General features: G+C 48.8%; 1 protein-coding gene across 4 annotated transcripts in view; it reads left to right on the forward strand.

Moving 5' to 3' along the window:
- CHD7 (chromodomain helicase DNA binding protein 7) overlaps nucleotides 1-14,611 on the forward strand; it is a 193,022-nt gene that overhangs the window by 158,947 nt on the left and 19,464 nt on the right. For all 4 annotated transcript variants that reach the window (XM_060393435.1, XM_027972980.2, XM_027972981.2 and 1 more), the window contains 8 exons: nucleotides 633-843; nucleotides 1,395-1,590; nucleotides 1,877-2,044; nucleotides 2,556-2,735; nucleotides 6,153-6,263; nucleotides 6,349-6,554; nucleotides 9,012-9,211; nucleotides 9,367-9,526. In XM_060393435.1, coding sequence (XP_060249418.1) covers nucleotides 633-843; nucleotides 1,395-1,590; nucleotides 1,877-2,044; nucleotides 2,556-2,735; nucleotides 6,153-6,263; nucleotides 6,349-6,554; nucleotides 9,012-9,211; nucleotides 9,367-9,526 — 1,432 coding nt within the window. The remainder of the gene's footprint in view (nucleotides 1-632; nucleotides 844-1,394; nucleotides 1,591-1,876; nucleotides 2,045-2,555; nucleotides 2,736-6,152; nucleotides 6,264-6,348; nucleotides 6,555-9,011; nucleotides 9,212-9,366; nucleotides 9,527-14,611) is intronic.

A 14,611-nucleotide genomic window follows, 5' to 3' on the forward strand; every position in this document is an offset into this window, starting at 1 on the left:
AGATGAGAATGAATATAGAGGGAGATGGAGAGATTGCAGTGAAGATGTGTGCTCAGATCTCCTGAAAAAATCTCTAAATATTATCCCCGAAGCGGGACTCCCTTTTGCTGCAGCCCTTTTGGCCATATTAACAGGCAGTTTAGATACACAGACAACTGCCCTTGCACAGCAATTGTTAGAACTCTGTTCCCTTGCCTCTTAGTTTCAGAACAGATTTTGTTATGTGTGTTTATGTTCCGCGAGTAAACAGCTCTTCATTTCTTTAGCATTTTAGGTTCCAAATTTTCTGTAGGTATCCGGCCCTTGGCTTGTTTCTGCCACTTCTAGCTTTGACAGTCTGTTGTTGAAATTCAGTTTCTACAGACAGCAAACATTTGTTTGTTGGAAAATGTGGGGGTTCCCCCCCAAATGCTTGAAAATGTGTCATGCTTAAAACTCTGATCCCTCTTCTACCTCCCTGGTTTTCTGCAGACCCCACTCTGAGCTGGTGGACGGATGTGTGTTCGTGAGCGCTAATGCGTTGTTCTGGGCCCTGCTGTTTGCAGTGGGTGTTGAAAGCAGGTTCGTTGTTTTCAGTAATAAAAGAAAAAAACCTTTTACAGTATTCCTGTTATGCTGTCCAATCTCCGCAGGTGCTGAAGAGAAAATTTTGGAAGAGTTTAAAGAAACACACAATGCCGACTCTCCAGATTTTCAGCTCCAGGCGATGATCCAGGCTGCTGGCAAGCTAGTGCTGATTGACAAGCTGCTGCCGAAGCTGAAGGCCGGTGGCCATAGGGTGCTCATTTTCTCCCAGATGGTGCGCTGCCTGGACATCCTGGAAGACTACCTCATTCAGAGACGGTGAGGGCCAAGCCCCCGGGGGTGGGGGGTGGGGGGAATGTGGGACTGGGCTCCACACGCTTCACCTCCAAGTGGCCTGTATGATAAAGGGGATGGGTGGGGGCTTGTGTCTTAGCTCTGCTTGAAAGCTGTGGATGGGCAAGACAGTTGTCCTGTATGACGCGTGCCTTTGCAGGTAGTTCTATTTTTCCACTTCTTTCTCTGGGCTAGGGGAGGACAGCTTTTTCTTGATGTTGAAGTAGTATCTGACATTTTTGTGACCCCCATGGACTATAGCCCGCCAGACTCCTCTGTCCCTGGGATTTCTCCAGCAAGAATACTGGAGTGGGTTGCCATTTCCTTCCCCAGAGGATCTTCCCGACCCAGGGATGGAACCTAAGTCTCTTGTGTCTCCTGCATTGCAGGCAGATTTTTTACCACTGTGCCATCAGGGAAGCCCGAGCCTGTTAATTTATATCCCATGTTGTAGTACGTTCTTAAAAGCACCAGGAAAGGAACACATGTCCTGTGGCCATCTGCCAGGCCTCCTTGTTGACACTGACATCTTCCAGGTACCCGTATGAGAGGATCGACGGCCGGGTCAGAGGCAACCTCCGTCAGGCAGCTATCGACAGGTTCTCCAAGCCTGACTCCGATAGGTTTGTGTTCCTCCTGTGTACGAGGGCAGGAGGCCTAGGCATTAATCTCACTGCTGCTGATACCTGCATCATCTTCGATTCTGACTGGAATCCCCAGAATGATCTCCAGGTAAACATGCAAGAAAACCTTTCTTGTACACCCCTCCCCCACTTTGGAAAGTCGTTCCGCTACATCAGACCAATAAATTGAAATCCTGCTGTCGCTCAGGCAGTGTCCCATGATCGGGGCAAATGAACCAACCGGTAATCAATTGATTGATAATGTGAAAGTCATTTCTTGGCATGTTAACCCTCCACTGTTGAACGGTACACCTATTTATCAGAACAGATGCTCTTGTAACTGGCAGTAGGGTGTTCTCTTTCTCTGGTGGCCATGCATTTCCTTTTTCTTTCAGGCTCAGGCTAGATGTCACAGAATAGGACAAAGCAAATCTGTGAAGATATATAGGCTGATTACCAGGAATTCTTATGAAAGGGAAATGTTTGACAAGGCCAGCCTGAAGCTGGGTCTGGACAAGGCAGTCCTGCAGTCCATGAGCGGACGGGAGAATGCTCCCAATGGGGTAAGCCTTGCTGTCCTCACCCTGCTTGCTTCACTCCTGCTCCTTGCTTCGTTTAGCTCCCAGTGAGAAATCATCCTCATCTGGTTATTTTTTGGCCTCAATATTTTAAGCATGTTTGGTCACATTTACTTCGTCATAATTGAGGTTTACTGTCTTGGAGAAAAAAGTAAGCATTTGTTCAGTCTCCAGACATTTCGGTTCTTTGTTATTGTTCAGTAGCTCAGTTGTGTCTGACTCTTTGCAGCTCCATGAACTGCAGCACACCAGCCTTCCCTGTCCTTCACCATCTCTCAGAGTTTGCAAGTCAGTGATGCCATCCAACCATTTCATCCTGTCATCCCCTTCTCCTCCTGCCTCGGTCTTCCCCAGCATCAGGGTCTTTTCCAGTGAGTCACCTTTTCGCATCAGGTGGCCAAAGTATTGGAGCTTCAACTTCAGCATCAGTCCTTGCAATGAATATTCAGGGTTGATTTCTTTTGTCTAAATGACTTTAAATACTTCTCTAACACAGGTACAACAGCTTTCCAAGAAAGAAATAGAGGATCTTCTCCGGAAGGGGGCCTACGGTGCGCTCATGGATGAGGAAGATGAGGGCTCCAAGTTCTGTGAAGAAGACATCGACCAGATCCTGCTCCGGCGAACCCACACCATCACCATCGAGTCCGAGGGCAAGGGCTCCACGTTTGCTAAGGTGCGGACCCACCCAGGAGTCAGGTCTTCTGGGGAAGCGGAGCGGAGGCTGTGTAATGCACTCGTGAGAAGCACACGTAACAGCCGCTTAATGTTGCACGTTAAGAAATTAGTGATTTAATCCCAGTGGGGGCCCCGACGCACAAAATGTGCTTTATGTTCTGTGTGTCTGGCATCGGGGTCACCCTCACCTTGTCCCATCCCTGCTTCCGGGCTCCCCAGGCTCATCCTCTCTCTGTGTCCTGGCCCTCCTCCCTTCCACTTCTTGAGCCTCTGCTTTGTCATCACCTTCCTCCTTTCCTGGGATCTTGATTCCTGATGAAGCCTTGAGAACAATCAGCTCACTCCTATCTTGAAAAAGTCCCCCATCTGCTTTCCTCTCTGGCTGCAACCCCATAACTCCTTTTGTAGCTAAAAACCACACCGGCAACCCATACAGCGTTATTGACCCTGCTGCTCCACTGCCTTACTCTCTACTCATTTCCCAACATCCAGCTTCTACCCCTCCCCCGCCCACCCCAGCTCCCTCCCCCCGCCCCGCCCCTTCTGAGGCTTCACCCACCCACCTCCAAGCCCAGTGCCACACTTTCCACTTTCATTTTGAGCAACTTTATGGAAATGTAGTTTACTTACCATAAAAACCACCTATTTTAAGTGTACCATCCAGCACCTTTACCATATATAGACATGTACAAGTATCCCAATATCTAAGTCTGGAACATTTCCGTCACCCTTTAACAGTCCTCCCCCCGCCCTCCTCCCCGTCTAAGTCCCAGCAACCACTCCTCTGCTTTCTGTCTCTCTAGGTTTGCCTACTCTAGACAGTTCATATAAATGGAATCATACAACACAACACGTGGCCTTTTGTGTCTGGCCTCACTCCCTTAGCCTGTTTTGGGGGCTCATCCATGTTGTAGCGTGTTATCACTAATTTCTTTCTTTTTATTGCTGAACCACATCCCATTCTGTGGCTCCACCTTATTTACCACTTGAATATGGACCTTGATTGTTGACCCATTCACTAGCTGGTGCTGAAATTTGGATTGTTTCCATGTTTTGGTTATTATGAATGATGTTACAAACATTTATGTACAAGTTTTTGTGTGGACATATGTTTTCATCTCGCTTGCTTATATTACCAGGAATAGAATTGCTGGGTCTTCTGTAGCTCTGCTTTTAACCCTTTGAGAAACTGCCAGACTCTTCTCTAAAGTCACTGTACCATTTCTCCTTCCCACCAGCAGTGGTTAGGGTTTTCATTTGTCCACATTGCTGTCTGTCTTTTCTAATCACCACCCTATTACCTAGTGTGACATGATAGCCCACTCTGGTTTGATCTGCCTTTGGTTTTCATTTGTCCACATCCTCACCAACACTTTTTGTTGTGTCTTTTCTAATCACCACCCTATTACCGAGTGTGACATGATAGCCCACTCTGGTTTGATCTGCCTTTCTCTGATACTATTTAGCATCTGTTTGTGTGCTTGTTGGCCAAGTATTGATATATATCATCTTTGGGGAGGTGTCTCTTCAGATCTTCTGAACAGCTTTGAACCTTGTTTAGTTATGTTTTTTTTAAATTGAGTTTTAAGTGTTCCAAATAAAAGTTTCTTATTAGGTAATTTGCAAATATTTCTCTTAGTCCTTTCTTAATGGTGTTTAATTTTAAGAAGCCCGGGTTACCCCTGTTTTTCTTTTATCACGTGTGCTTCTGATCCACTGTTTAACCTGTGATTACAAAGGTTTGCTCCTGTGCATTCTTCTAAGAGTTTTACAGCTTTCACTCTTAACTTTTATGTCTCAGATCCCTTTCTGAGTGAATTTTTGTGTGTGATATGAGACAGAGGTGCAGCTCCCTTCTTTTGCATATGGATATCCAGTTATCCCAGCTACTGCACTTGTCCCACCTGCTCCACTTGTTGAAACTACTCCACTTGTCTCAGCTGCTCCACTTCGCACAGCTACTCTGGTCTTGAAAGGTTCTCCTTGTCTGGGCTCAGTGACCCAACACCTTCTCCCTCACATCTTTCGACCTCTTTTCAGGTTCTTTCCTCCGTGCCCACAGATACTTCACATTCATTCGGTACCAAAACAGGTCCATCCTCTCTGTCCCTCCGCCTCTGTGCGTGCATGTGTGCGCGGGCACACACCCCTGTTTTCTTCGCCTGAGTCACACCTCTCAGATGCCAGAACTGAATGCTGGGCTTTCCGTGGCTTCCTCCTCCTTCGGGCTTTACATGCCCTCGCCTTCTAACCCTTGTAATTTCACCTTGTAAAGACCGCCTTCCAGCCTGTCTCCTTGCCTTCATTTCTGCAGGTCTTCTCCGTTTCCTCCCTAAACCCTGCTGCAGCTTGTCCTGCTCTGTTCTGTACTCCCCGCATCCCACCCCCTGCTCCAGGACACTGGTGTGGCCCCTCTGACAGGTGACTTTGCATAAGGTCTCATCCCTCTCGAGATTATTCCCATTTTCAAAGAATTTCCTGCTGCCTGAGGATGGGTTTTGGACTCTGCTAACAGGACATGCAAGGCACTGCTGGCCCCAGCTTCTGCCTGCCTCACCAGCTTGACCTTGGGCAACACCCCTGACCACCCGAATCCCTGGCTGCGTGACACAATCACCTTTCTTGGCCCGTGTGCCTTTGCACATGCTCCATCCTGAACATTCCCACTTGCTTTCTTGTTCTATGGCCTTTTAAAAAAATTAATTAATTAAGTGTTGGCTCTGCTGGGTCTTCGTTGCTGTGCTTGAGCTTTCTGTAGTTGCAGCGAGCAGGGGCCACTCTCTGGTCGCGGTGCTCAGGCTTCTCATTGTGGTGGCTTCTCTCGTTGTGGAACATGGGCTCTAGGCACACAGGCTTCAGCAGTTGTGACTCAGAGTCTCAGCAGTTGCAGCGCCCAGACTCCAGAGCACAGGCTCCATAGTTGTGGTGCAGAGGGCTCGTTGCCCCCTTGGCATGTGGAATCTCTGTGGACCAGGGATCAAACCAATATCCCCTGTATTGCAAGGTGGATTCTTAACCACTGGACCACCAGGGGAGCCCTGTTCTGTGGGATTTTAACAGGCTGGTTTGGGCACTGTGTTCCGGAGGGCATATTATCTCTTCCCAGCAGGAGCCCCCACCCCACCTAAGCCTGGCTAGGGCTCCCCTCTGTATATTGGCTGCACCTGTACATACCTCTGTCATCTGTCATTTATTAGGCTGTTCTGTCATCTTTTATTTCCTGATCTGTCTCAACCCCTGGACAGCGAGCTGCCTAAGGGACAGTCCTTTGTCCCAGTCCCACTGACCATAACACCTGGCACACACACAGTGGAAGGATGCCTGTGTGTTCGAGTGAATGAATGAGTGAAACTGCTTTGCATTTCACCTCTGAGAAAACCATTGCAAAGTAGTGAATATCTTTTTCCCCCTTTAGGCCAGCTTTGTTGCATCTGGAAATAGGACAGATATTTCCTTGGATGATCCAAATTTCTGGCAAAAGTGGGCGAAGAAGGCAGAATTGGATATCGATGCCTTAAACGGGAGGGTGAGTGAGTGGTCATATTGACTCCCTGTCTGACCTCTCCCAGGGCTTCCTTTTCAGAAGTTTCAAAGTATCTGCTGTCTTTCAGAACAACCTGGTTATTGACACTCCGAGAGTGAGGAAGCAAACCAGGCTGTATAGTGCGGTGAAGGAGGACGAGCTGATGGAATTTTCAGACCTGGAGAGCGACTCAGAGGAGAAGCCCTGCACAAAGCCACGGCGGCCACCAGACAGGTCCCAGGGCTATGCCAGGAGCGAGTGCTTCCGAGTTGAGAAGAACCTGCTCGTCTATGGGTGAGTCAAGCTCACGTGAGAAATGGAATTTCATTCAAAAAATGGTTAGAATTCCAAGTGGTGTAGGAAAAACTCTAATTTATGTTTGGGTTTCTGTGACTGCCCAGGACACAAATGCTTTTGGCGCAACCCAGGTGGTTAAAGAACTCAAAGCTGTGCAGATCCTCAGAGAGCTGAAGGGGATTTGTCCTTTAAGGAATCATGTCAGACTCGGATTCACTTGCCGATCACTAATAACTCAGAATGGAAGTCTCAGAATCGCATCTTTTTCTAGTGTTCCTTCACATAAAATTACCACCCTCTCATCACTTTTGGTACTCTTTCATCATTTTTCTGTTATAAAAATTTGTTAAAGGCAATGGTCTCATTTGTAAAGCTCTTCCTACCTATCTGAAATGTGGAGGTCATTTCAACCGTCTGAATGGGTCGTATTTCTCCTGCTCAACCTGCAGGATCCACATTGAATCCATCTCTGAAACTCCATGGCACAGGGCTTCCAAAGGCAGGGTGCTCGGCCCAAATCAGAATTCCTAAACAAGCATGCTCTCGTACCTGGTGGGCCTGTAAGCAAATATTGCTGAAATGAAAAACCTGCCACAAAAACAGTGTTTCTATAGATCTGATGACTTTTGCTCTGTGATTTCTTTCTTCCAATAGATCATGATTAGTTTCAGAAGAAACACAGACATGCTGCTAACGTGGCCGACAGGGATCTTACCTGGCCCTTGTCTGTCCTGTGGGTCCTTCCCACGGCACTCAGGGCTGCTCTTAGGATAGACCCTTCACCTTCTGCCATGTGCTGTTTCCACAAGCAGCCCTGCCCCCACTCCCCCAGCCCACACTTGATCTGCCTACCACCTCCCGCACTTGACCTCCTAGCGGGCATCAGCTCAGCATCCTGCCCCGCCTCCCGCCCCTGAGGGTCTCCTGCATGTGCTGTCACACTCAGCCTGTCGCGTGACGGCTCTTAACGGTCACGTCCTGCCAGAGCCCCAGTGAAGGACTCCTTGAGGCCTAAGGCTCCTCCTTTGTCCTTGGGGCAGAGTGTGATGCCAGCAGGCACAGTGCGCGCTGGGTCAGTGGTTGCTTACAGTGAAGGCAGATGCACTGTAGCCCGTCCCGTGTCTTGGCAGCTGGGTCCCCTCTCCACGTCATCTCCACACGCCGGCGGTTCTCTCCTGGCCGTCTTTACTTGGCGGAGACCCTCCACCTGAGCCTTTTGCTACTTCACCTGTTTCCATGATTCAGTCTTAGCCGTCAAAGTTGAGAATTTTGCTGCTGACTTTAGCAACAGAGCATATTAATCGCTGCCGAAGCTGGAAGGTATGCTTATCTGTCTTTCTGTAGAGCCCTTCCCTCCTCAACCGTGAGCAGGATGACCATGGCACCCCCACCCCCACCCCAGAAAGACAGGTCCTCTCTCCTTTAAACAGGCAGCTCAGGTGCTGTTTCCTGCTTCTAAGTGGGGGAATCAAAGAAGGCATTCCACAGAGGCGGCGTGAACAAACATCTTGAATTAGCTGGAGTAAGAGTAAGGGTGGGGTGTTGGACAGGGAGAAGAGAGTTTCCGGCAAGAAGAGCTGTGGGTCCGAAGGCCCAAAGGCTAGGGCCAACCGTGTGGTTTGAGGAACTGGGAGAACAAATCTGGAAGCTGGAGGACCAGGTGGGGCAGAGGCAAAGCCACTGGTGAGGCTGTGCCCCTCGCCTGGGGGCTGATTTCTGCCCTGAGCACCTGGAGCCTGGGGAAGGTGTGCTCACATAGCACCCGCCTGTGGGGGCCTGTCCACGGCTCTTTCTCTCCCTGTTTCACAGGAGGATACATAAGTGCTTATATTTGGGGCTTGTTTCAGAGGGAAACCTTTCGTGGCTTTCCATTAATTATCGGGGTGTCCTTATAATTTCCTTCTAACACATTACACAGCACCTTACCAAAATGAAAATCACATATAACTTTTTTTTCAAGTTGATGAATGATGCTTCTAATGAATGATGCTTCTGATAACTTCCTGTGTGGTTGGTCGTTAATCTTCCTCACTCCGGGCTGGAGGTCCGATGTGAGCCAGCAGGCCACCTCACGTCTGGGTATCGGAAGATGCTCAGCTGCTTCTGCGGCCACGCCCTCAGCCACCAGCTTCCTGATGTGGGGGTGGTCACACCTGCCACTTGTCACCTTTCATCTCAGATGACAGGTCAGCATCAGAACATGGGAACCACGCCCTTGAGGAGTGGAGCAGAGGGTTTTCAGGTCCCTGCTGGAAATGCAGGTGTCAGCTCCCACCCTGCGGCTGTGTGTGTGTGTGTGTGTTTAGCTTCTACACCTGGACTGCTTTCCCATTGCCTGATGTTGATGTCGCTAGTTTTGACCCGAGCCCTCCTAAAGCTGCCACCTGCCTCTGAAACCAGAGCCCCAGGTCTCAGGTCAGAGGCACCGTCCACATGTGGAGATTTGCTTTGCAGCTGGGGGCGGTGGACGGACATTCTCTCCCATGGCCGCTACAAGCGCCCGCTCAGCGAGCAGGATGTGGAGACCATCTGCAGGACCATCCTTGTGTACTGCCTCAATCACTACCGGGGGGACGAGAACATCAAGAGCTTCATCTGGGATCTCATCACGCCAACGGCTGATGGCCAGACGCGGGCCCTAGTCAACCATTCCGGTGGGTCTGCACCTCCTGCTCGGGGTCCCGGGAGCCTCCGAGGAGCTTGGGAGGCGCCCCAGACCCTGCGTGTCCCTGACTCCTGATCCTGACAAGGTCACTGGGGTCATGGACAGTGTCTATTGTTATTATCATCATGACTACTCCGGTTCTAGGTTTGTCAGCCCCGGTGCCCAGGGGGAGGAAGGGCAAGAAGGTGAAAGCCCAGAGCTCACACCCAGTGGTACAGGATGCCGACTGGCTAGCTGGCTGCAACCCAGACGCCTTGTTCCAGGAGGATAGTTATAAGAAGCACCTGAAGCACCATTGCAACAAGTACGTCAGGGAGGGCGGGTGCGGGGAGCGGGCAGCCCTTCTGGTTCTTAAATGTACGTGTGCTCAAGTATGTGTATATACTGAATATCCATCAGTAAGACTAGTGCACTCTCATGGCGCAGCTTTATTGTTTTTCTTTTTTCTTGAAACATGATGTCAAGTCATGTGGAAGCCTGACTTTAGAAGACTGATTTTGGTGGGGGAGAGGGGCAGTAGTAAAGATGCATAAACACAGTTTTACTACTTTAACTGTTTGTAAGTATACAGTTCATTGGGAATAATTATATTCAGATTGCTGTGTGCCCATCACCACTGTCTAGACCCCAAACCATTTCGTGGACCTTAATATAACCTCTGCTCCTATTAAATGATTTCTCGCCCTTCCTGCCCTCAGCACTTGACAGCACCGTCCCACCATCTGTCTCTAAGAACTGGCTTATTCTAGGTATCTTCTTATAGTATTTGCCTTGTTGCAGCTGGTTTATTTTACTGAACATAATGTTTTCAAGGTTCATCCATGTTGTAGCTTCTACCAGAAGCTCGTTCCCTTTCATGGCTGTGTAATACTCCATTGTGTGTATAGACCCCATTTTATTCATCCATCCATCGATGGGCACTTGGGTTAACGGATGTCTTTGGCTGTTGTGAATGATGGTGCTGTGGACATGTGGATAACTGAGTTTTAGCCAGTGTGTTTAGAGAATGTGGTTCAGTCAGTTCAGTCGCTCAGTCATGTCTGACTGTTTGCGACCCCATGAATCGCTGCACGCCAGGCCTCCCTGTCCATCACCAACTCCCGGAGTTCACTCAGACTCACGTCCATCGAGTCCGTGATGCCATCCAGCCATCTCATCTTCTGTCGTCCCCTTCTCCTCCTGCCCCCAATCCCTCCCAACATCAGAGTCTTTTCCAATGAATCAGCTCTTCCCATGAGGTGGCCAAAGTACTGGAGTTTCAGCTTTAGCATCATTCCTTCCAATGAACACCCAGGATTGATCTCCTTTAGGATGGACTGGTTGGATCTCCTTGCAGTCCAAGGGACTCTCAAGAGTCTTTTCCAGCACTACAGTTCAAAAGCATCAATTCTTTGCTGCTCAGCCTTCTTCACAGTCCAACTCTCACATCCGTACATGACTACTGGAAAAACCATATCCTTGACTAGATGGACCTTATTCGGCAAAGTAATATCTCTGCTTTTTAATATGCTATCTAGGGTGGTCATAACTTTTCTTCCAAGGAGTAAGCATCTTTTAATTTCATGGCTGTAGTCACCATCTGCAGTGATTTTGGAGCCCAAAAAGATAAAGTCTGACACTGTTTCCACTGTTTTCCCATCTATTTCCCATGAAGTGATGGGACCAGATGCCATGATCTTCGTTTTCTGAATGTTGAGCTTTAAGCCAACTTTTTCACTCTCCTCTTTCACTTTCATCAAGAGGCTTTTTAGTTCCTCTTCACTTTCTGCCATAATGGTGGTGTCATCTGCATATCTGAGGTTATCAATATTTCTCCCAGCAATCTTGATTCCAGCTTGTGTTTCTTCAGCCTAGCATTTCTCATGATGTACTCTGCATAGAAGTTAAATAAGCAGGGTGACAATATACAGCCTTGATGTACTCCTTTTCCTATCTGGAACCAGTCTGTTGTTCCATGTCCAGTTCTAACTGTTGCTTCCTGACCTGTATACAGATTTCTCAAGAGGCAGGTCAGGTGGTCTGGTATTCCCATCTCTTTCAGAATTTTCCACAGTTTGTTGTGATCCACACAGTCAAAGGCTTTGGCATAGTCAATAAAGCAGAAATAGATGTTTTTCTAGAACTCTCTTGCTTTTTCCATGATCCAGCAGATGTTGGCAATTTGATCTCTGGTTCCTCTGCCTTTTCTAAAACCAGCTTGAACATCAGGGAGTTCACGGTTCACGTACTGCTGAAGCCTGGGTTGGAGAATTTTGAGCATTACTTTACTAGCCTGTGAGATGAGTGCAGTTGTGCAGTAGTTTGAGCATTCTTTGCCATTGCCTTTCTTTGGGATTGGAATGAAAACTGACCTTTTCCAGTCCTGTGGCCACTGCTGAGTTTTCCAAATTTGCTGGCATATAGAGTGCAGCACTTTCACAGCATCATTCAGGATTTGAAACAGCTCAACTGGAATTCCATCACCTCCACTAGCTTTGTTCATAGTGATGCTTTCTAAGGCCCACTTGACTTCACATTCCAGGATGTCTGGCTCTAGGTAAGTGATCACACCATTGTGATTATCCGGGTCGTGAAGAATTGTGGTTAGCTTTATATAATCCTGCCTTCAACTGACTGCTTCCCATGAAAGGGCTGGGGAGTTTAGATGATATTTTTTGCTTTGTGACGCCATGAACAGAGGTGCCATAGGTTCGTGAAGAGTCGGACACAACAGAAGTGACTTAGCACATGTGCACGTGTGCACACACACACGCATGACTCCTCGATTGCTGGGTCCATTTTTTCTTACCTGTGAGCTTTAGAATCCTATTCCTCACCTTGATTTCCAGAACCTGATTATATATAACTGAAGGGAACTGGGCCTGAATTAACTTCATTGCTCGGAGCTCTGGGAGCTGCTGAGCACCTCCACCTGTGGATGCTTCCCCTCCTCTGAGCGTGTGTTTCAGTATCTGGGGTTCAGCAGCATAGCCAGGGCACATCTTGCACCTTCCTGATTGGGGCGACCTGGGGCAAGCTAATCATCCTCTCAGACTCGCTTTCCTTACTTGTCAAATAGAGCTTCAATAAATGTCTGTCTCTATAGCGCAGCAACAGAAGTCTGAGTACCTATTACTGGCAGCACGCCAAGCGCTTCCTATGGATTTTCTGTTTGAATTGTCTAAGACGAGTCATCTTGCTCTTTCATCCCCCTTTACCAGACAAGGAAACCAAGTCTCGGATACTCAAGGTCCCTCAGCTAGTTGAGGGACGCTACCCTTGCTCTCGACCACCTCCCCTCCAACCCACCGCCCATGTCAGAAACCTGTCTTCCCTCAGGGTTGTTGAAAGCCTCAGTGAGATAATTTCCTAGAGAACACCTGCTTCTCCTGGGTTGCCCTGACTCATGGTTTTTGTCCCTTTTTAAATGTAATGGTGCTTTCAGGGACCACCTTTGATCACTATTCTTAAATTTTGACTGACAAAAATTTTCCTTTCTGAGTCTTCGAAACCATTACCTCAAACCATCTTGGCACCTCAGAAAGCACTGTTACTCTCATAGCATAGTGGTTCTCCTTAAAGTCCCGCTCCAGGCATAGCTATTAGAACACTTCTGTTTCTTTGCAGTTTCTGTGAAGTTAGGGTCCATAACCTTACGAGTTCTGGATTCAGACAAACCGTAACTGAAGGGATTTAGTGTGGGGGCAGGCTTCTGTTCCCAGGCCTCACTGAGACAGTGGTTTTTAATTTCCCGCTTTGATGTCAATCACAGACTTCCATAGGGCACCCTCCCTGGTTAGTAAGTGAGCTGTAACTCGTGCTCTTTACATCTTACCTGGGTCTCAAGAGAACTGGCCATGTCTCCACCTCCTCTCCGGGATGAGCAGTTAGAGAGAAAAACGAGACCCAAATTGTGAGATCTCCTGGAAAATATCTGACCGGTCCTCTTCAAAAGTTTCAAGAGGCAAAGACAGGAACTGTCTTGGGTTGAAGGAGGTGGAAGGGGTGGGACAGTTCAGTGCACCTGTAGTCCTGACCTGCATGCTCATCCAAAAAAACAGACCCTAGTGGGACCAGCCACCAGAATGAAGATTAACACTGGGGACTCGAGAGGCATCCTGACTCACCACATGCAAACCCCTCAGAGTCCGAGGCCACCTTCCATCACCTCGTTATCCTGCCAGGACCCACCACGTATTCCTTAGGGGCACTCAGCTTGCCTGTACATGAGTTTGAATTTTTTCCTCTAGAAGAAAGATGACATTCACAGTTACAATCGTTCATTAAAGCCTCCATCCACAAAACTAAAACTCCTGATGAGGTAGAAAACCTTGTCTTCTCCTAAAGGGAGAGAAACTGCTAGGGTTACTGCTGCTGCACTGAGGTTTGGTGCATGAAAGAAGATCCAGGGAAAGGTGGAGGGTGCGTCCTGGCTGAGCATCCTCTGTGAGGAGACCTAGGCTGCAGACTCTGCTCGTGCCGGGCACGGCTGCCCACACTGTCACTTCGCTTCTGCAGGTTCAGTGTGGCACAGCCAATTTTTTAATCTTATCCAGAGAAAGAAATCTTAATAAAAACCAGTTTTCCAAAAAGATATCTTACTTTGGAGCACATTCAGGTCTTTACAGCTTTGCATTTTGCCTGTTGAGAACCCAGGCTGGCCAGGAGCAGCCCCCATGCTGGACAGGCAGGCAGGTGATACAGGGGGTGTCTATGTATGATCTGGGGTGGGAGGTACATGGGTTGTCTCTGTGTGATCAGGGGCAGGTGGTACATGGGGTGTCTGTGTGTGATCCGAGGTGGGTGGTACATGGGTTGTGTCTGTGTGATCAGGGGTAGGTGGTACATAGGGTGTCTGTGTGTGATCCAGGGCAGGTGGTACATGGGGTGTCTGTGTGTGATCCGAGGTGGGTGGTACATGGGTTGTGTCTGTGTGATCAGGGGTAGGTGGTACATGGGGTGTCTGTGTGTGATCCGAGGTGGGTGGTACATGGGGTGTGTCTGTGTGATCCAGGGCAGGTGGTACATGGGGTGTGTCTGTGTGATCGGGGTGGGTGGTACATGGGGTGTCTGTGTGTGATCCAGGGCAGGTGGTACATAGGGTGTCTGTGTGTGATCCAGGGCAGGTGGTACATGGGGTGTCTGTGTGTGATCCAGGGCAGGTGGTACATGGAGCGTCTGTGTGTGATCCAGAGCAGGTGGTACACCAGGTGTCTGTATGTGATCGGGGTGGGTGGTAGAGGGGAGTGTCTGTGTGATCGGGGGTGGGTGATACAGGGGGTGTCTGTGTGCAATCAGGGGCAAGTGGTACAGAGGATGTCTGTGTGTGATCAGGAGTGGTCTGTCGTGGTGAAGCCACCCCTACTTGCCATTTTGATATGTTCAAGGTCCACATCCCTAGAGACAGTAC

This window comes from Ovis aries, chromosome 9 (genome assembly GCF_016772045.2).
Source record: "Ovis aries strain OAR_USU_Benz2616 breed Rambouillet chromosome 9, ARS-UI_Ramb_v3.0, whole genome shotgun sequence".
Lineage (NCBI taxonomy): Eukaryota > Metazoa > Chordata > Mammalia > Artiodactyla > Bovidae > Ovis > Ovis aries.